The sequence below is a fragment of the Macadamia integrifolia genome, chromosome 8 (assembly GCF_013358625.1).
Source record: "Macadamia integrifolia cultivar HAES 741 chromosome 8, SCU_Mint_v3, whole genome shotgun sequence".
Taxonomy (NCBI): domain Eukaryota; kingdom Viridiplantae; phylum Streptophyta; class Magnoliopsida; order Proteales; family Proteaceae; genus Macadamia; species Macadamia integrifolia.
The window spans coordinates 10,917,638-10,937,873 of NC_056564.1; the positions used below are offsets into that span (position 1 = coordinate 10,917,638).

Sequence of the window (20,236 nt, forward strand, 5' to 3'; positions counted from 1 at the left end):
AATGGTTTTGGTTTCGTCCACATGGAGGAGAAAAGCCTGAAATCGTATGGCCGTACGGGGTATATATATGATGACACTAGGTGCGTATTACACTCATTGCGTATCTCAGCCGTAACCTTTTGTGGAAGTTGCTTGCTTCTCGCTAGATTATTGCCCGTTATCTTGCACTTGCAGCAACACAAGTTTTTCTTTGCGGCTCTCTCTTGCGGCCTTTTTTTTTTTTTAATGTTGCAAAGAGGGATAATTAATAGACACGAACACGATCAAATCAAACTCTCTTCTCAATCATTCATTCTCTAATTATTTATTTGTGACGATATACACAGTACTAACTCCACTAGGAGATATTAATCTAAAGAAGATAATCTCCTATCTCATCTTTGATTCCTATTAATTAGTTTTCATAACAAAGTCTAACTCGTCGTCTCTCCTCCATTTCTCTCTCTCTCTCTCTCTCGATCCATTCTCGAACGCCTGCAGGTTGAATTAGGGTTTGGAGTTGGTTTTCTTGGCAAGGATTTTTTTTGTATGTTTGAAGTTGATGATGGCTCAACCGTCGAGTTCGAGCAGAGCTAGGGTTGTCGGAGACTACATCGTTGGTCGACAGATCGGATCAGGATCTTTCTCTGTCGTATGGCACGCGAGGCACCGAGCACTTGGCACGGAAGTTGCGATCAAGGAGATTGTGATGGAACGTCTGAGCAAGAAATTGCAGGAGAGTCTCTTGTCGGAGATTGATATTTTACAGAAAATCGACCATCCTAGTATCATTCGCTTGCACAATATTATTAAGGTCGGTGGTTATACTTCCTCCCCGTATTATCCTCTTTTTTTTTTTTTTTTAGTGTTCGTCGGAATCTTTGTTCAATTGATAGAAAGTGATTTCAGCACTTTTTGGTGTGCTCAGGAAATAGTTAGTTAGAAAAATATTTCCACTTCCTAATGGCAATTACTGGACGGATGCAATAGCAATATCTGACGACGCAACTATAAACGCAAGTGTTGTATATAACTGTTTCTTTTATAGATAATGTTAACTTCGAGAAATTTTCTCCACTTAATCCTTAGTAAAGTTCTATAATTTAAGACCAGCGATTCCTTTGGATAATTGCATAATCTAGAAGCTTAAATTTCAGGATTTTTTTCAAATGAAACAATGGAAGAATGCTGTACACAGGATTTTTTTCAGGATTTTCTTTTTTTAATAGTCATCTGAACTTCTTTCGTGCTAGTTACATGCTCCAATGCGACGTTCTGAATTCCTGATAACCTCTCTCTCTCCTTTTTTTTTTTCTTTTTTTTTTTGAGGATTTTCCCCGTGGGTCATTTAGGTGTTAAGGACCTTATACTCCTATAGTTTTGTAGACAAATAGCTTTGTACATCTTTCCAGGAATATAAATATATATATATAGTTAGGTCCTCCAGAATATATTTTCTCATAATTAAATGTTGATTTCATCTCCAAACCGCCTGTATGGATAGGAAAGTTCAATTAAGGCCAACGGAAACCTCCAAGAAGAGAGCCCTTGACTAGAGGTAATCCCAGGTTGGCCAAAATTGAGTTAAACTATTAAATGTTTGAGATGGACCCGGAAAGTTCTCAAACCTTCTCAGGACACCAAAGCCAGCTTGAGTCATTAATCTTCTTAACCAGGTAAATAAATTTATAAAGGGAAATTGCTTAATTTAGTCAGATTTATATTAGAAGTTTACATGATGATCGGAACTCAATGCAGTTAAGTTAGAATTTCAGGCTTGTTGACCCTAGCAAAGTTTTTAAAATTCAAATATCCCGAGTTTTTCTTTTATTTCGTCTCATCCATCGTCCTTTGTGTTATCTAGAGTCCTGGAAGAATACTTCTGGTACTAGAATATTGTAGAGGGGGCGACCTTTCTATATTTATTCAACGTCATGGTGGAAGAGTTCCAGAAGCAACTGCAAAGCACTTCATGCAGCAGCTAGGTACATATTGGTTTTATGGGCTGGCATTTTCTTCACTTATCTTATGTTGTGTATTTTCGATGAGTTCATGGTCTAACAATAGAATGCCATGTCTTCTTCAGCTGCTGGTTTACAAATCCTCCGTGAAAATAATCTTATACACCGAGATCTAAAGCCACAGGTTTGTTGTAACCATGTCTGTGGTCTATTTTTATTCTTGTCTAAGTTTTTTGCTTTGATAACTGAGCTGGTTATGTTTTCAGCTAGTACCTAGTCTAGGATTGGTTGATTTAGCTTATGTTTTAATTTATTTATGTAAAGATAAGTAGATAACGTTAATGAGTTGAGAACTTGAATGTGGGGTTATGTTTCCTGAATGCTTTAAGCCTCATGTTATAGTCTACTCATTGATATTTGGGCTAATTACTACTGTTCCTTACCATGTATTTATGCAAATTCCCCTACACCATGCTTCTTTTTTGATTCCCCCAGTGGTGGAGGGCTTGCTAGAGAAGAGGGAGAAATATGAGGTGGAATCTCAGAGTTGCAAGGGAGTGAGAGAATCACATAACCACACACTCACACTGACCAACCCAATTACTTTGTATTTCAAATCTGTCTCTCCAACTAAGGATTACGAGGTATAAATAAACGAAAATTAGGAGACTCCTACCTAGAATGTAAGATTGAGACTAATTTGCAGCGAAACTTTATCTCTCTATCTCCTATTCCTATGCAACACATTCAAAACAAAACATGGTAAAACAAAGACATAAAGACTAATTAAACTATTGCTAGCGCTTATTAGATCAAAAAACCAGGTTGAGCCAGTTTTGTCTGGGATTGAGTTTACAAACCCAGTCATACTGGTCCAACCAATCGAGTTCTACTGCATCACCCAAGAAAGCTAAGTTCCACCTCTCTTTCTCCCTTAGTGGTCATTCAAAATACCTAAATTACCCCCTTCGACAGCTCCACCTCCTACACACTCTGCATCTCCTTTGCCCACACCCCAACCCCCATCCCCCATAGACCCACCTCCGCCTCACCCTTTCCTTTTCCCTCACCCCCGTCCACATCTCCCCTCACCCTCACCCTCACCCTCACCCTCACCCTCGCATCTGCATCTCCCCTCATCCCAGCCTTTAGTTCCAGTTCCAGTCCCATTCCCACACATGTTCCGCTGCAAACAGCTTTGCCAGTCCCAAATCTGCCACTCCTCATCCAACAATATGTTGGACTTTATCATTCTTGTGTACGATAGCCAACACACAGTGGTGGTGTGGATACCCCAATCCTTGTGCAGCCACTACTGTTGTCGCACACCTCTTCCTCTAGTCCAGCAAACCTGATGTAGATACGTCACTTGGGCTTATTTTATTGCAAACAAGCCTTGGGCTGTGTTATATATGTGTTGGGCCTTTGATCCCATGGTTTTTTTTTTGAAATGGGCCACTTTAATGGGCCTAAAATATAGGTAGAAGGTAAGAAAATAGGATTAAATTCATTAGTTTAATTAGTTGTTATTTAATTCAATAAATGTCCATTAGGCCATTGGTCGGTTGTAAAGTCATATATGGACTATTAGTTAGTTCATCCTACTCCATGTTGGAGTCATAAAGTTAAGTCCTAGTCCGATTTTGAATTCCTAGTTGTAGTAGGAGTGTTTAGTTCCCTTTGGAAACTAGCTCATAGTCTTAGTATGATTGTAAACTTTTTCTCTATAAATAGAGAGGCATATATACCATTATTTCACAGATTTGAATGAAAGAAAGGTTGCAACTAAATGCTTATAGCAGCTAAGATAGCTGTGGATGAGGAGCCCAGGCTGAGATAGCCAGTTCCTTTATTCTATTTCACCATTCTCAACCCCCCATCTGTTTTATTCTTCTTTTTGTATTTTATTTGCTGTAACATTCAAGAGTTATAATTCAGATTCTGATAAAAGTCTGCAGAAATCAGAACCGATCAGCAATCCTAGTGGGAATGGGAGAGAGATCGATCTCTTCTCTTTCTCTCTTCTGTACTTTGTTCAGCCAGGTCTTCAATCAGGGTATTCCAGGCCTTATAAGGGTCCCATGATCCTTACCTAGTCACTGTTGGAAGCATTCAGCTACTGTTCTTGAAGGTTCTTTTCAGCTTATTCTATCCTAGGTCAGAAAATCAAGAAAGCTTGCAACTTCACAACCAGCCATTAGAATTCTCAACTTTGGGGGGTTTTTATACCCTCCCTAGGGACTATCTACACCCAAGAGTGCAGCTCAGTCGGACTCTTACAGATCTGGCTGCACCTCTCTCTCTCCAGCTCTATGGTAGGTATTTCTCTCTCCTATCGGGTTGGGTTTTGGGCTGGTTTTGCTCCTGTATAGGTATTATATCCTCGGGGGTTTATTTGATGGCCTTATTTCCTTGTTTTTTGGTCTTATTTATGGTTTTGTTTCTTAAGTATCTTTGATTATAATTACACCTATGGAGGTTGTTAATTTTTGGGATCTGTTTTGTTGGGTCTTGTGTGGGTTATTAAGTTCTGTGGGTCATAAGTTCTTGGGTTATAATCTGTTGGGGGTAGTTTATTTCTTGTAATCTACTTCTGCATTAAGTGGTATTAGAGCCACCCACAATTGACAAGAGCATGAAGGAATCATTAGCGTTTATTGCAAAGGAGCAACAAGAGAAGACACCTTTGACCAGTGAACCAGAGTCAAAAGTTGAGGTTAGTGCTGAAAATTTTTCAGCCATTCCTATCGTTGAGGAAGAACTAGTCATTGATGTTCCCATCAACGAGACTCATATGAAAGAAGTTGAAAGCAACAAGGTTGCCACAATGAACAATGAGGTTGAGATTGAGGGACTTGACATTATAATAACTGTGATGATTGTGAACAACCAAGAGGAAGATCTTAAAGAGTTCAAGAATGAAGCTGTGTTTGAACCATTAATGGAATCGGTTGGGAACCACCAGGTAGATGAACCAAAAGAGTTTTATGTCACATTGAAGTTAGAAGAGATCAAAGGTGCATATGTAGATGACCCTATGGATACATCCGAAGATGTTGAACTTGAGTATGTGGAGTTCGTCATCCCATTAAAGTATCTTGAAGGTCGAGTTCCTCACATTGTAGACTACATCTTTATTATCAAAGAACTACCTGAATTTTTCTACGGCTTGAAGAAGGACGTTCACCATGATATAATCACTCTCACACTGTACAAAATTCTAGAACGAATTTTTTCTAAGAAAGAGCGAGTTGATGTAGATAAGTCACTTGGGCTTATTTTATTGCGAATAAGCCTTGGGTTGTGTTATATATGTGTTGGGCCTTTGATCCCATGGGTTTTCTTTGAAATAGACTACTTTAATGGGCCTAAAATAGGGGTAGAAGGTAGGAAAACGGGATTTAATTCATTAGTTTAATTAGTTGTTATTTAATTCAGTAAAGGTCCATTAGGCCATTGGTCGGTTGTAAAGTCATATATGGACTATTAGTTATTTCGTCCTACTCCATGTTGGAGTCATAAAGTTAAGTCCTAGTCCGATTTTGAATTCCTAGTTGTAGTAGGAGTGTCTAGTTCTCTTTGGAAATTAGCTCCTAGACTTAGTATGATTGTAAACTTCTCCTCTATAAATAGAGAGGCATATATACCATTATTTCACAGATTTGAATGAAATAAATTTTGCAACTAAATGCTTAGAGCAGCTGAGATAGCTCTAAGTGAGAAGCCCAGGCTGAGATAGCCACCTTCTTTATTCTATTTCACCATTCTCAACCCCCCATCTGTTTTATTCTTCTTTTTTTATTTTATTTGCTGTAACATTCAAGAATTATAATTCAGATTCTGATAAAAGTTTGCAGAAATTAGAACCGATCAGCAATCCTAGTGGGAATAGGAGAGAGATATCTCCTCTCTTTCTCTCTTCTGTACCTTGTTCAGTCAGGTCTTCAATCGGGTATTCCAGGCCTCATAAGGGTCCCATGATCCTTACCTAGTGACTGTTGGAAGCATTCAACTGCTGTTATTGAAGGTTCTTTTCAGTTTTCTCTCTCCTAGGGCAGAAAATCAGGAAAGCTTGTAACTTCACAACCAGCCGTTAGGATCCTCTCAACTTGGGGGTTTTTGTACCCTCCTTAGGGACTATCTACGCCCAAGAGTGCAGCTCAATCAGACTCTTACAGACTTGGCCGCACCTCTCTCTTTCCAGCTCTGTGGCAGGTCTTTCTCTCTCCTATCGGGTTGGATTTTGGGCTGGTTTTGTTCCTATATGGATATTATATCTTTGGGGGTTTATTTGATGGCCTTATTTCCTTGTTTCCTGGTCTTATATATGGTTTTGTTTCTTAAGTATCTTTGATTATAATTCCACCCATGGAGGTTAATTTTTGGGATCTGTTTTGTTGGGTCTTGTGTGGGTTATTAAGTTCTGTGGGTCATAAGTTCTTGGGGTTATAACATGCTGGGGGTAGTTTATTTCTTGTAATCTACTCTTGCATTAAAACCCCACCATTATCCCCTTACAAAACCTCTCGCAAGCTCCCCTTCTCCATGTACTTGTAAACCAAGACCTTACAATCCTCCCCTATATAACTGAACAGAAACTTTGCGAAATTACCATGCTTGATTCTTTTAAATGTCTCCACCTCTAGAGTGTGCGAATTTGGATTTAATGGAGGAGCTTCAAGCTTGTACCATGGGTGATTGGAGGGGGCATGGAGAAGAACATAAGGCCCATGGCGTGCGAATTTGAAGGACGGTTGTTTTCCTATTGTCATGAATCTTCCAAGGGGATGCCTTGGATGGTTCATATTGGGTTTTAAGTTTTAACATATCGCTCGTGATATCTTTAAAACTTGGAAATAACCTCTTCTGCGAAGCAGGGGGTAAGGCTGTGTACACTTGCCCCTCCCAGACCCTGCAGTAGCGGGAGCCTCGTGCACTGGGTTGCTCTTGCTCGTGATAGCTTTAAAATGGTAATATAATAATTGTTCTGAAGTTGGTGCTTGTAGAATGTTGTCTGATTTACCAAATGCTTATCGTGCAATGACTAGGAGAAAAGCTCAAAAGAGTCCCTTTTTCAATGGGATCTTAATTTCCTCAATGGAACACCAAAAACATGCATTTTTTTTTTTAATTAATAATCTTGTTTGTTTTACAACAAAGGAATGATTTTTCGGAGTATGATGAAGATGGACAAAATCATCAACCTCAAATTGGCTATATTATGATGCATGTGAATCTTTCTTTTCTTGCAACCCCTAGCCATTGCCAAATTATCTTTGAGCAAACAAAGGATGGGAAGGGGGAAGCGATATGTGGGTGGAGGTAGGTCCATGGGGGTGGTGGCATGGCAGAGGGTGGGGTTGCCGGAGGGGGTTGTGGTAGGGGAGGGGCCAAGGGTGATTTAGGGATTTTGAATTACCATTGGGGAAATAGAGGTGGAAGTTTACTTTTCTGGAGGAGCTAGAAAAAATGTTTGGGGTTGGGGAGTTTGAGTAATATAGTGCAAACAAGTAGAGGGGAGGGATATGATGTATTGGAGTAGAATGCTAGGCAGCTAAGAATTGAGATGGATGTTCAGTAAAACTGAGATGGATAAAGTAAGGAATGACCATATTGGAGCTGATTTGAGAGTTGCCCTGATTCATGATAAGTTCCGAGAAAGTCGTTTAAGGTACCATGTTCAACGGAGGCCTGGAATGCACTAGTATGGAGGGGTGATCTAATTCAGATTGAAGGAACTAAAAGAGTTGGGGGAAGGCCTAAAATGACCGTAGAAGAAGTAGTGAGGAAAGACGTGCATAGTTGAGGTCTTGTCCCAAGTATGACCTCGAATAGATTTGATTGGGGGGCAAGATTCCATGTAGCTGACCCCATTTAGGTGAGATTTTACTGATTTGTTGTGATGTGTTACTTTCTTTTTAATTTTAATTTTAATTTTCTTTTGCTGTCTTTGATTGGATCCATGTAGCTGACCCCATTTAGTTGGGATAAGGCTGAGTAGTAGTTGTTGTTGTTGTTGATGTTAATAGCAGAGGATAGAAATTAGCCCCAGAAGTTTTAACATCCTAAGCCTAAGAATACAGATGACCTGAAGATACAGAATTGGGTTCCTGTTTCTGTATTAATCATTGTATTTTCTTAAGTCCATTAATATAAAGTATTTTGCTAATATTTCATATAGCTTTTTGTAAATTGATTAGTTTCAGTAACATCTACAATGGCAAAAGAGTTTCAGTAGAAGGATTACGAGTAGTAATATAGTATAATCATCAGTTATGGCCTCAAAGTAAAATTTGCTGATGTGGATGGATAGTAAAAAAAAATTAAGCTGGTCAGCACATCTTACCATGTGAACAATTATTTAAACCTTTTGAGTCAAGCACTAAAAAGAAGAGCCTTGTGTTTCTTGAATTTTGTGAGTTGCTACAACTAAATAAAGGCGAGCAGTTGTGTGGTCCTTCTCTGAGCAAGACGATTGAATTTGCACCATTTGTTGGGTGATCTTTTCCTATGCGTGAGACTCTTGGATGGAACACCTCGTATAGAGGCTTTGTCTTGCTGCTCCTCTGAATGTGTCTTCTCAGTCATGATTTCATTTGGTTAATCTTTGAGGCATTGATGCTATCACAAGCTTTTATTTGCATATGTTCCAAGTCCTGTGAAGGCTTGTGTGGGTGAATTGATTTCCCATCCTGTTGAAATTGATTATTCTCTTCACATTTCATTGGCTCTTTTAATGATGTCGGATGATTTGTCCGGTGGAAATTTTCTCTACCTTACTTTTTATCGCTCAATTTTATCCATCTATGTTGGCCATGATGTTATCTTGTCCTCGAGGTTTGGTGGGAATTATATACTTATTATGCTGTACAGTTCTTCATAGGTTTAAGAGAACAATAAGAAAAATAATGAATGTTTAGTTCTTTTCTCTTTTAAGAATGTGTGAAGATAGTATTAGATTGGTGGGATAGAGTTTTAGGAAGGAAATGGGTTCATATTTTTGAATAGTAACTTCTTTCCTCCTATGCAGCAGTGAGATTATATGTTTCTGATGCATATCATTTCTGAACAGAATCTCCTCCTTTCCACAAACGACAACCATTCCGTATTGAAGATTGCAGATTTTGGCTTTGCAAGGTGAGATAGACCCTTCCACATGTGAGATCCTTCTATCAGTTAATCAGTATGTTTAATTTGTTGATGGTGGATAATAACTAATTAACCATCATAGTATGTGAAGTTTCAACTGACGCAGATACTTCAAAAATTTGTCAGGTCCTATTGATGTAGTTGCATTAGACATTAATCCCGTATGGAGGCCTTAATGCAAGCTTGGGAGGCCTGTAAGGTGCTGGTGGTTGTGTGATGAGTTGACATTGACCTTTGGGTAGTTATATTATAGGTTGGACCTTTTATTTTTTGGGGTTTTATTCGAATGGACCTAAAAAATAAGCCCTTAAAGTGGGGATAAAGTTAGTACACGGGATTCGTAGTTTAGTAAGTTTTAAGTGTTTGAGTAAGATTGGGATACTTATGGTCAGATGGAGTTCTGTTGTCAGATGGAGTTCTGTTGTGAGTTTATTTATTTTATTGAATGTGTGAGTGTGATTAGGAGTCCTTTTATGAGTCAATTTGAGAATTTAGAAGGTCTTTATATATGTAATACACCACCGTCAATTAGAGATGGTTTGAGTAAAGAATAGGAGTTTTTGTTAGAGTTTTGTTATTATTGAGTAGTGCATATTGGTACCCCAAACCTCATTTCTTCTATGCTCTCTTCTTCCTCCTAAGCAGGCCAACCTTGTTTCTGTTCCCTCCCCTCCTTCCATTGATTTGATTTTTTCCCTTAAAAACGCACTTGCTTCCTTTATCTCAGATCTGATCATAGATTTGAACATTGGGCTGGGAATTCTTTGTAAACATAGAGAAGCGTGAGGAAGAGAGCTTGTAATCCATTTCTATTTCTCCATTGCTAGTGAAGATTGCTCTCATCTCACTGTGGATATAGGCACTTTGCCGAACTATGTGTATCCTTGCGTTGTGTTTGCTTGATTGTTTATCTTTCTATTACGTTGCCTTTTCTGCATCGTGAATAGGTTTCAGTTTCTACACTATTGCACTATTGTAATTTATAGTTGTATTATTGGAAGTGCTAGTTGTTGTACCAAGTTATTGGCAAAGATAAAACATAAACTGGCCATCACTGTTTTCTTTTTGTTTCTTTACGCCTTCTCGCTGCTTTATTTTCTTTCCTAAATTCTTCATTTATACGTGATTGTCGTCGCGTATTTTTCTTTGCACTTGGCTTCCACTTTGAATACACTGAGCATACAATCATAGTTGTCATGGCGTCTAGGTGTTGGAGGGGGCCTGGACGGAAGCCGACAAGCATCCACCTAGGCGACCCTAGTTGTCAAGGTGCCTGGATGCCCAAGCACCTGTCAAGGTGTCGCCTTGACTACGCAAACAGTTTATATGTGCCTGCTTATTTGAAAAGAGTTAAGTTTTCCTAGAGACCCTTTTATGACCAGCTTCTCATGCTGGCCAAATTTCTGCCATATGGCATTTTTTGGTGCTTTGGTGCTCAAATTTATTGACCAATTTTCTATGTTGTCATGTATCAGCATAGTACATTTGAGCATTAGATATAAAGCTCCTAAATTGGTTGAAAATTCAATTTTATTTGATAGTTCTGGTACAAATGGGTTATCAAATTTATCTGTGGCCAATCCAAAGGGTGTACAAGCCATTCAATAGTGGATCTCCAAAGAACTGCATTCCATGTGACCCAAAGTGCTGCACCGTCTTGAGAAGGCTCTCATGATGGGGCTATAAGGTGAAGATTTCCTATATAAAACTAGAAAGTAATAAACTGATGTACCGTTGCGGCATTGATTCGCAATTCAATCATAGTTGTCACGGCGTCAAATCGATCCAAGATGGTGGAGGGGTGGCTAATCGATTGGTGATGAATCGCCCATTATGGCGTTGCCATGGCGGTCAAATCGCCTATATGTCTTTTTTTATTTTTTCTATTTTCTAAAGTTATTTAGTATGCTATTTTTGTATTTCTCCTATTTTCTAAAGTTATTTAGCATGCTACAAGCCTACAATATATACCCGATAACATATAAAACCAAAATTAAGCAACATCAAATCATCAAAAATCAACATAGCTCTGTTAAAATCACCCTGCATTTTACAAAAAATTGACCGCCTAGTGAATCAGAGGCGTACCTGGCGTCCATGGCGGTGCCATAGCGACGCCTATCAGCCAATGGCGACCGCCATTTGTGAGTCACGTAAATCGTAGCATTGCCATGAACTTCATTTTCAGCCAGGACGCCAAATCGCCGCCTTGGCGATGCCATGACAACTATGAATTCAATTATATATCTTTGGCAGCTCTTGGTATATATACAACATCCTGCAATCATGATCAGAGTAGGATAAATCACAATAGCTGTCACCATACCCTGTTTAGCTAATAGGTTTGCCGGATCATTAGAAATCTGTTGAACTGGACAGAATCCTTTGAAGGTCTCCTTCCTTCCCCCTGAAGGATAAATCACAATCGCGGAAAGAGGGGGAAACTTAATTGCTCAGGAAGACAGTTTCTTATTGAAGATGAACCATCCTGTGAATCTATACCATTGAGTTGCTGATTTTCATCTGATCACCTTTTGCCTTTATCCTGTTTTTCTCATGGTTTTTTATGGAGTTCTTTTTGTATTCGGATTTTCTGCTTTCATTTCAATGTTTTTAAAATATTAACCTGCAAAAAGTTAAAACAACAGAGATTTTCTTTTGGCAGGTCATTACAACCTAGAGGCTTGGCAGAAACATTATGTGGCTCCCCGCTCTACATGGCTCCAGAAATAATGCAATTCCAGAAGTATGATGCAAAGGTGACAATCTGGTCTTTCTTTGCTCAACTCTTGTTCATTTTGTTGCTCAAGCTGTTTCTGTATTCATCTTGAACTGGATACACGCAGGCAGATCTCTGGAGTGTTGGGGCTATCCTGTTTCAGCTTGTAACTGGGAAGACCCCATTTACTGGAAATAACCAAATGCAGGTCTGAGTTACACAGCCCTTATTTCATTTTTAAGTGCTTTATGCTTGTGCTTCTATGATGGAAAATTAGTGTTTGTGCATGCCTTTGACAGTTGACATAATGATCTAATCTTCTTATCCATTGTACTGAGCAGTTGCTACAGAACATTTTGAAATCAAATGAATTGCGCTTCCCTCAAGATAATACGGATTTGAGTTCTGACTGCCTTGATTTATGTCGGAAGTTGTTGCGTCGCAACCCTGGTAATCTTTCCCCCATTCAGAGCTTTTATACAGATAGATGTATGCAAATCATATAATGACATTCTTTCAGGATGAGAACCATATCTAAATGAATATCACAAAGTATCAGGAATTGCCACTGTTGGCTCTGTCCATTCTCTGATCCTTGTAACAGCAGTGGTAATGATTCCGCTGATTCTTCAGCTGAGATGAATAATAAGAGCTAGAATTGGGGTATTCTGGTCAATGAAAGGGAATTGCTGCCTTTGCCTCCCTTGGGTTCTGCTTATGCTCTGATCCTTGTCATAACAGCAGCTGTAATATTTCTTCTGATACTGCAGCTGAGATTTAATGACAAAATAAATAGTTTGAGCATTTTGGTCAACCCCAATGCTCCAAAGAGATGAAATTCTCTCTTCTGAATGACTTTTGAGTTTCTGGACTTATAGTAAGCTCTTATATCATGCACCTGAGGCGCATTATTGCTTTGCAATTCGGAGGAAGCCACGCAGCAACTGGGGTGCCATGTGGGCACCTCAGGTGCTAACATTTTAGATTGAAGGGATGTATTGTCATTATTCATTATTGTTAAGCTTATGGTGCACAGGCATTTCATTTTTTTTTTACTGATTGGAAGTATGACTTAGTTTCCCCTTAGTCTGATTGATTGTATTTATTTGTCTACAGTGGAAAGACTAACATTTGAAGAGTTCTTTAACCATCCATTTCTTTCTCTCAACAGACCCAAAGATTCACTGAGGTAAAATTTGGTTTGAATTTCAATACATAAGATAATGCAAATCTTTCTCTCTTAAAAAAATTAAAACGGTGGAAGTTGATTTGCAGGTATAGGATTGCATCAAACACAGGAGATTGTTTTCCATTGGCTGAATGTGATACTGGGAGGCATGGAGAAGAAAGTTCACAGGAGGATTGCCTGCCTTTCCCTTTGGAAGAGGATTCTAGTGGTCCTGATGTGAGCCCGTCTTTCCTCGTGAATGGGGCCTCAATGAGGTCAAATTCTGGATTTTCTGGGGATGCAAAAGTCGATAAAATGGCAGTAGCTTCTAATGTTTCCAACAAGATGGATAAACTGCAAAATACTGGATTTAGGCCTGACCAGCAGATACATTTAGGTGGAAATCTCAAAGAACCTTTACCAGTCATGGACCAAAGACTAGTGAAGGCTTCTCCCAAAGGTGCCAAGATCTTACTGATTTTTCTCTCTTACTCTTTCATCTCAATGTTCTTTTTCCCAGAATCAAAATATCTGCTGTTACTACTTACTATACCTTTTAATCTTCAATATCTGCATGGATTCTACAGTTGTAGATTCACTGGAGTTCATTGATCAGGATTATGTTCTTGTTTCTGGACACTCAGCGGAGGTATCAGCTTCATCTATCAGTGCGTCTAGGTCACGTCACTCACAATACAAATCAGAGAGTTCCCCAGTGGCATCTGTAAATAATAATATCACATCAAGTGTGCCGATGCCAATTATAGGTGCAGCAGTCCGGAATACCAGTGGTTTTGGAAGCTTGGATAGTCACAGCTCTGCACCTTCTGGAACTTCACAAGGATCTATGGATATTGGAGATGCTATGGAGCAACCATCATCTCATTGTCTGACAAGAATTAGGTCATTGCAGCAGTGTGCTTCTTCCGTCACAGAATTAGTAAAAGAAAAGGTAAGAAACAATCTATCATATCGATGAAATTATAATTCAAGTTTAAATTATGCTTTTTATTAGAAACATGCAAGAGTTATAGATTGATTCTTTGAGCACCCTGTTATTTTTGTCTACACATGCATCTTGTGTTTATTTCACTAGATTTAGCGTAGAACTTTCTCAATATGCAATTTCATTTGCACCTATTCAAACTCTCTATGGTGGTGAGATATATGGTTCACATATGGAAGCAATATGGTGGTCTCTGGATAGCTCAGTACAGATTTGAACAGGGAATAGCATCTATCTTTCTATGTGACTCACCTGAGGGTTCTCCTTGGTCAAAAGTGAACCCAGTTGTATGATGACGAGGCTGCGGTACCTAAGAGTCGGGTCAAACGCAGCCCACAGGATAGGAATGCAGTGACAAGTTATCTTTCTGTAGACTGTAGTGTTCATTGAAGGAATAAAGCCCCGAAATTTCAATGACATCCAACAGTGGGATCTTGGCTTGTGAATCAAAACAGAAAATAGCACTGTGGATTCTATTTTCAGGAGAAATCCAGGTTAGCAGATCATAGAATCTGATCTGGCAGAAACTTTGGTCAAAGGTAGTGCTTGGAAATAAGAACCTAGCTCTGAAATATCACGGTGATCCAACTCTGGATTGCTGCGATTTGGAGGAGTTATAAACAGATTTGGAAGCTTAAAAACTGGGAGAAATCGAAGGCTTATTTATGGGAGTTCAAATCAAAATCTATTAATGGATTGTTTTGAAGATTCAGACAGCTAACATAATTTTTTGCTCCATAGTAAACAGAATCAAGAGGTCAGCCCAGAACGTTGGGATATTTTAAAGAAACAGAAACAACTTGGACTCTTTCAATTCAATGAGAAGCTGATCGACAATACAAGTCAATGGTCAGTTACCAGTCAGTTACCAGCAAGAGATAACTCAGGAACTAAAGTAGGGTTAAACTGAGAAAGAAAAGAAAACATGTGTAGGATATGGAAACTTCAGATCATTAATTAACTTAAAACAAATAAGAATGTGCAGGAGTGTAAGTGTAAGTTCTGTCCTGATAGACTTAATAAAAAAGGAATAGGAAAATAAGGATAGAATAAGAGAAAAGATAAAGGAAGGGATATGGTCAGTGCTTCCCACCACTGGTCTTGGTAAGCTTCACCACCAAGGAACTCTCAGCATCACCACCGAAGAGAAGAAGATATTCAATTGCTCAATAATATATATCATGGGAGGTTATGACCCTCAATTAATAACATCTTGATGGCTACAACAAAAATAGGAAAATCTTCTAAATGGTAAGAGTTCCTTTACAAATAAACTACTCTTAAAAATAGGAATTGTATTTAAAGGGAACTACTAAGCTGCTCTTGTATTTAACAACTAAGTCTATCACAAAATAGAAACTAAATAGTAGTAGATCTAATATCATACTTCAGTGAGAAAACTTCTAGATCTCCTCTCCACGCAAGTTATGTGGAACCCACACACTTCATTCAATCTACTGCATTGGCAGGTCATGTTATGGACAGAATATGGGCCTTAAAGTGAACCACAATATGGGCTCAACATGGACTGGTTTTAGCTAAACTGTGGGGACTAGTTGGGCCGGTTCTTTCTTCTCTATGGTGACCTTGTACTGCATCAGGTTTGGCAGGTTGTTCTCTAATAACCCAGAGAAGTCTTGATTATATTTCAAGACCATCAGACTGATAGTTGGCAAAGGTGATCTATTGGTGGAGTTAATTAAGCCTTGGTTGCCATGTGTACAATTTACTGTCTTCCATTTGTAGATTAACCTTACAACCTACAGGATGGTACCACAGATTTTTGAAATGCCATATAAATTTTTCATCAATGATGAGGTTTATTTTGTTACTGATATGGGATTCATTTTTCATTGTGCTCCATTCTTCTAAAATAGATCGAGGCAAGTAGGCAGTTAGAAGCATTCTCAATTCAGCTTGTGATCTTAGCAATTTGGAAGCAAGCACTTCATATTTGCCATACAGAAGCTGCATCAGCTGTTGAAGGAAGTCCAACTCAAGACAGTACTCGAGTCAGGGGAAGCACCAATAAGAAGCACAGCAGTCTTGATATCCAGGAAAGAGTTGATATTGCTGACACTGAAGGACCTGAGGCCGTTTGCTCTCAGATTGAGAAGAAATTTCTCCATGCGGTGGGGCATGCTGAAGAACTTGCTAGACATCTTGAACCAAATGATTGTATGTACCAGTCTTTATATATTAATAATTGCAGTGATTAGAAAGGATTCTTCTGCTGTTCTGCATGCTCTGCAAACCTCAAATCAACTCATTGAGCTTTATCCTAACTACTTGGATCTTTGTGAATCATTTTCCTCTTTTCTTCCATTTGAGATACAAATAGTCTTGTACCATGTCTATTTCCATTCTATGATTTTTATTTCATCATGATTTCAGGGGCAACAGAGATGCCAGACGCAATGGAGACAATATTCCAATCTGCCCTTGCATTTGGCAGACATGGTGCTGTGAGTATCCATATACATTCTTTTCATCTTTCCTCTTGTTGAGAGCATGTTACTGAACTCAAACTACTGAAATCATGAATCTGTTCAACAAGTATCCTTTTCGTAGCTTATCTGTATCCATGAAGGAAAAAAGGACTGCCGGTGTCTTAGCAATGTGATTAGGTAGGCTAGGCTGAAACAAAGCAAACACTAGCAAACCTACAGAAACCATAATCGCGGTGAACCTAAAATCTAAGAAATATGGTAGGAACTTAAAGTGAATAGAACTTGTAAACTATAAACTCAATGAGGCTGAAATTAATATATCATAGAGGTCTTGAGGGGGTGACTGGTAAATTATCAAAGAGAACTAATGGTGGTTAGATTGGAACAAACATGCAAGGACAGATGATAGGAACTAGTAGAGAACATATAATAGTAAGTTAGGAAAACTAGGGCCCGTTTGATAACGTTTCAAGAAATGCGTTTCTGCCGTTTCTGTTTCCAGAAGCAGCAGAAACAGAGCAAAAAGCGTTTGATAAAACTGTTTCGTTTCTCTTATTTTCAGAAATAGAAATAGAAATTTCTACTTATTTATGGTTCAAGAAACGACCCAGGCGAAACAAGTTCAACTTGTTTCGCCGTTTCTGGAAACGACTTGTGGCCATTTTTTCACTGGTTATTATCGACTTCTAAAAACATGACTTATCAAACACCTTCAATTCCGTTTCTGTTTCTAGAAATGGAAATTTATGTTTCTGCCGTTTCTTGAAATTGAAACGGAAGAAACGTTATCAAACGGGCCCTAGTGTTAGTCATGATCTATCAAGTCAATGGACACCAAACTTGGGTCGAAGGGAGTAGAAGGGGAGGGGTCAAACACACCCATTAATAGTAAGTTAAGAAAACATAGTCAAATCTCAGCCTAAGATGATGGTTAAATTCTTAGAAGTTGATGACTGAAGTCCAGATTATGTTGGTGTCAAACACACCTATTGCAGACTTGTAACAGTATTTTAAAATAATATCATATAAAGAGACCTTGGAGAGCACTATTAATGGATTAACCAAGCATAAAAGAAGTGCAGTTATCACCAGATAAAAGAACACAACAGTGATGAATAGCCGCTGGAATACCTGCTGGACAGTGATGAAAGAAAGAGGAAACGAAGGGAAGGAAAGGATATGACCAAAGGCTTCACCACCTATGGCCTGCGGGAAACGTTTCATCACGAGTCCCAAACCAAGGATTCACCACCTTGAGCCACTTGCTTCATCAGAAGGCGATGCAGGAGCAATTCCTTTGAACAGCACAAACCCCTTTTCTTTTGGGGGGTGGGTGTACCCAGATGGAGATGAACCAGGTCCAAATTTAGTTTTGGTCCAATAGGATATTATAGTTATTTGTTTATTTATTTAGAGCTATTGTTTTGGTTTATCTTTATCTTGTAATCTTTTACAGTTTTGCTAGGCTAGAGTTCCTTTCCATGTTTTAGTTTTAGAGTTTTATTTCAGCTTTAAAGTCCAAGTTAGAATCAAGTTTTGTTATAGAATTGGTTAAAGGATTAGGATTGTTTCAAGTCTTTAAATACATGGCTGTAGCTTAGGAAACACAGATTTGGAACGAAAAGTTTTTGAATCGTTTAGGTTACCAGAATAGTGTGAAATCAGGTTGTGTGACCTCTTCATCTCTTCTTCGATTCTTCTTCTTTCTCCTCTTCTGATTCTCTCTCTCTCTCTCAGGTATTCTCATATCTCCTTCCGTCTTTCTTCTCCTGTCCCCCTTTTTTTTCAATATCGCTGATGCTGTCCTTCCCTATTCCTCCTTATTATTCCTTTCCCTTCGTCCTTGTTCCTTCTTTCTCATTTGCCCATTCATCTATTTAGCTACCAAACTGGCCCTAAAAATTTCTGGTTATTTATAAAACTGCCATTGCCTTCTATAAACTTAAGTCTTGTTGGTTGGATGGGCCAAGTGATCCGAGCCAGGTTTTGGAAACCCGGAATGCATCACAAGGGTTGTGACTAATTCACCATAGTACACACACTCACATAGAGCTGGTTTGTATATACATCCAAATCGTGGGATTTGGTAAACCGCTTGCTCATAAATTACTAATGAAGTGATGACAAGAAAAGAAACCCCTATGCGTGGGGGACTGCTTTGCTGCCAAGCAACCTCTTGAAAAAAAGGAATCCTTCTAGGAAGGATTCTTAGGTATTACAAGGGACATAGAAAGCAAGTAAAATAGATACTTCTACGTAGCATAACTTGTCCACTCAGTAACTATTACGTGAAAATAAAAGCTAGCTATTTAGCAACTACTAAAAGATATTGGCAGCTCCAAATCTACTCCATGCAAGTGCATGGGGCCCACACTAAGCCATGCAAGATCCTTAGCTGGTCTACACAACTTGTTCTAGAGGCTGGCCTAGTCAAGGACCAGAACAAGAACCATGGCTGGTTCAATTAGGCTTCTTCCTCTTATGGTAGTAGCCCTGTACTGCATCACAATGAGTGGTAATCACTGCCTTGCAGTGTGAACATGGAAGTCTCAAGGTCTAGTCTCTAGCTTCAAAGGACCAGAACAAGAACCATGGCTGGTTCAATTAGGCTTCTTCCTCTTATGGTAGTAGCCCTGTACTGCATCACAATGAGTGGTAATCACTGCCTTGCAGTGTGAACATGGAAGTCTCAAGGTCTAGTCTCTAGCTTCAACTCCAAGTATAGACCTGTTGCTGGCATTCCTCACTGTCAAGCCCTTCTCCAAAGACCAGGTTTTATCACCAGCATTTAATGGTAGATTAAGAGTTTTCCTTGGATTGCTGCAACCGTGAAGGCAGGGCCATAAAACTTACGTTAGCATTACAATTAAAGTAAAATTTGCTTTAGGTTTGATTCATCTACTAGATTGTACTGTTCTCTTATTCCTTTCAGTAGATCACTTCACTGTTAAAAAGTTGTCATTAACCAAGGGCCCTTTTAACATTTGTTTGTCAGGTTGAAGAGCTGATGGGTGATATGGAGAGTGCGGCATCCCTGTATTCAAAAGCTGTACGCTTGTTGAACTTTCTTCTGGTAGAAGCACAATCCCTCATCCTGAACCCACCCTTTTCCCTTACAAGTTCAGATCGGTTTCGGCTCCGGATGTACATTGATATCCTGAATAACAGGCAGGGCCAGTCTAGGTCTCAGAGAATCGCTCTTTTCAAGTGAGGATCAGCAATTGCCACCTTGAAGACCTGGTTCAGAATGATGGGCTATGTTTATAATGTAAATCATTTATTTGTACAGCAATTCTTTTGATATCTCTTTGATGATGAAACAAGTAATGGTTTCTATTTGGGATAAAGGGATTTTGTTAATATTGCCATTCTGTATTTTAAAGAAAAATTACAGGATGAATGGTGAACTATGGTGTTTCCAGATTTTTTTTTCCTTCAATTAAGTTGATTTGTTTCTTTTTCTTTGTGCGTGTGCGCGTAGGAGGGTCCTGGAAGCATTTAAATGGTACGCAGCCCTCTGGAAGCTTAGTATCTGGCTTTTAGTTTCAATTTCGTCACTAGAGGGTGAAGCATAATGATTATCCAAAACATCAATCACATAATCACATCACCAATAGAGTGGAGACTCTCTACCCATTAAAAAGGAAAAACTTTACCCACAAGTATAGGAAATTAAGCGAGCATGATTACATACATTTCTATTTCTATTTCTATTTTTAAAACTGATTTTACTTCCGTTCACTTCCATGTCCGTGCAACACAGCCTTAGAAAAGGATTTCTTGAAAGCTCTCATAGTTTAAATA

At 38.9% G+C, this 20,236-nt stretch overlaps 1 protein-coding gene across 2 annotated transcripts; it reads left to right on the forward strand.

Annotated features, from left to right (window-relative positions):
- The first annotated feature begins 143 nt into the window (after nucleotides 1–143).
- Nucleotides 144–19,855, forward strand: LOC122085972 (serine/threonine-protein kinase ATG1c-like). Of its 2 annotated transcripts, none has more exons than XM_042654598.1 (13): nucleotides 144–793; nucleotides 1,844–1,964; nucleotides 2,066–2,124; nucleotides 9,013–9,077; nucleotides 11,755–11,848; nucleotides 11,936–12,016; nucleotides 12,150–12,258; nucleotides 12,925–12,997; nucleotides 13,084–13,436; nucleotides 13,621–13,928; nucleotides 15,860–16,160; nucleotides 16,377–16,447; nucleotides 19,428–19,855. In XM_042654598.1, exons 1-13 carry the CDS (start codon nucleotides 542–544, stop codon nucleotides 19,641–19,643), a joined length of 2,103 nt encoding a protein of 700 aa, XP_042510532.1. In that variant the 5' UTR covers nucleotides 144–541; the 3' UTR covers nucleotides 19,644–19,855. The 2 variants fall into 2 exon arrangements, with proteins under 2 accessions (XP_042510532.1, XP_042510531.1); XM_042654597.1 differs by having other exon boundaries at nucleotides 146–793; nucleotides 13,564–13,928.
- The last annotated feature ends 381 nt before the right edge of the window (nucleotides 19,856–20,236 follow it).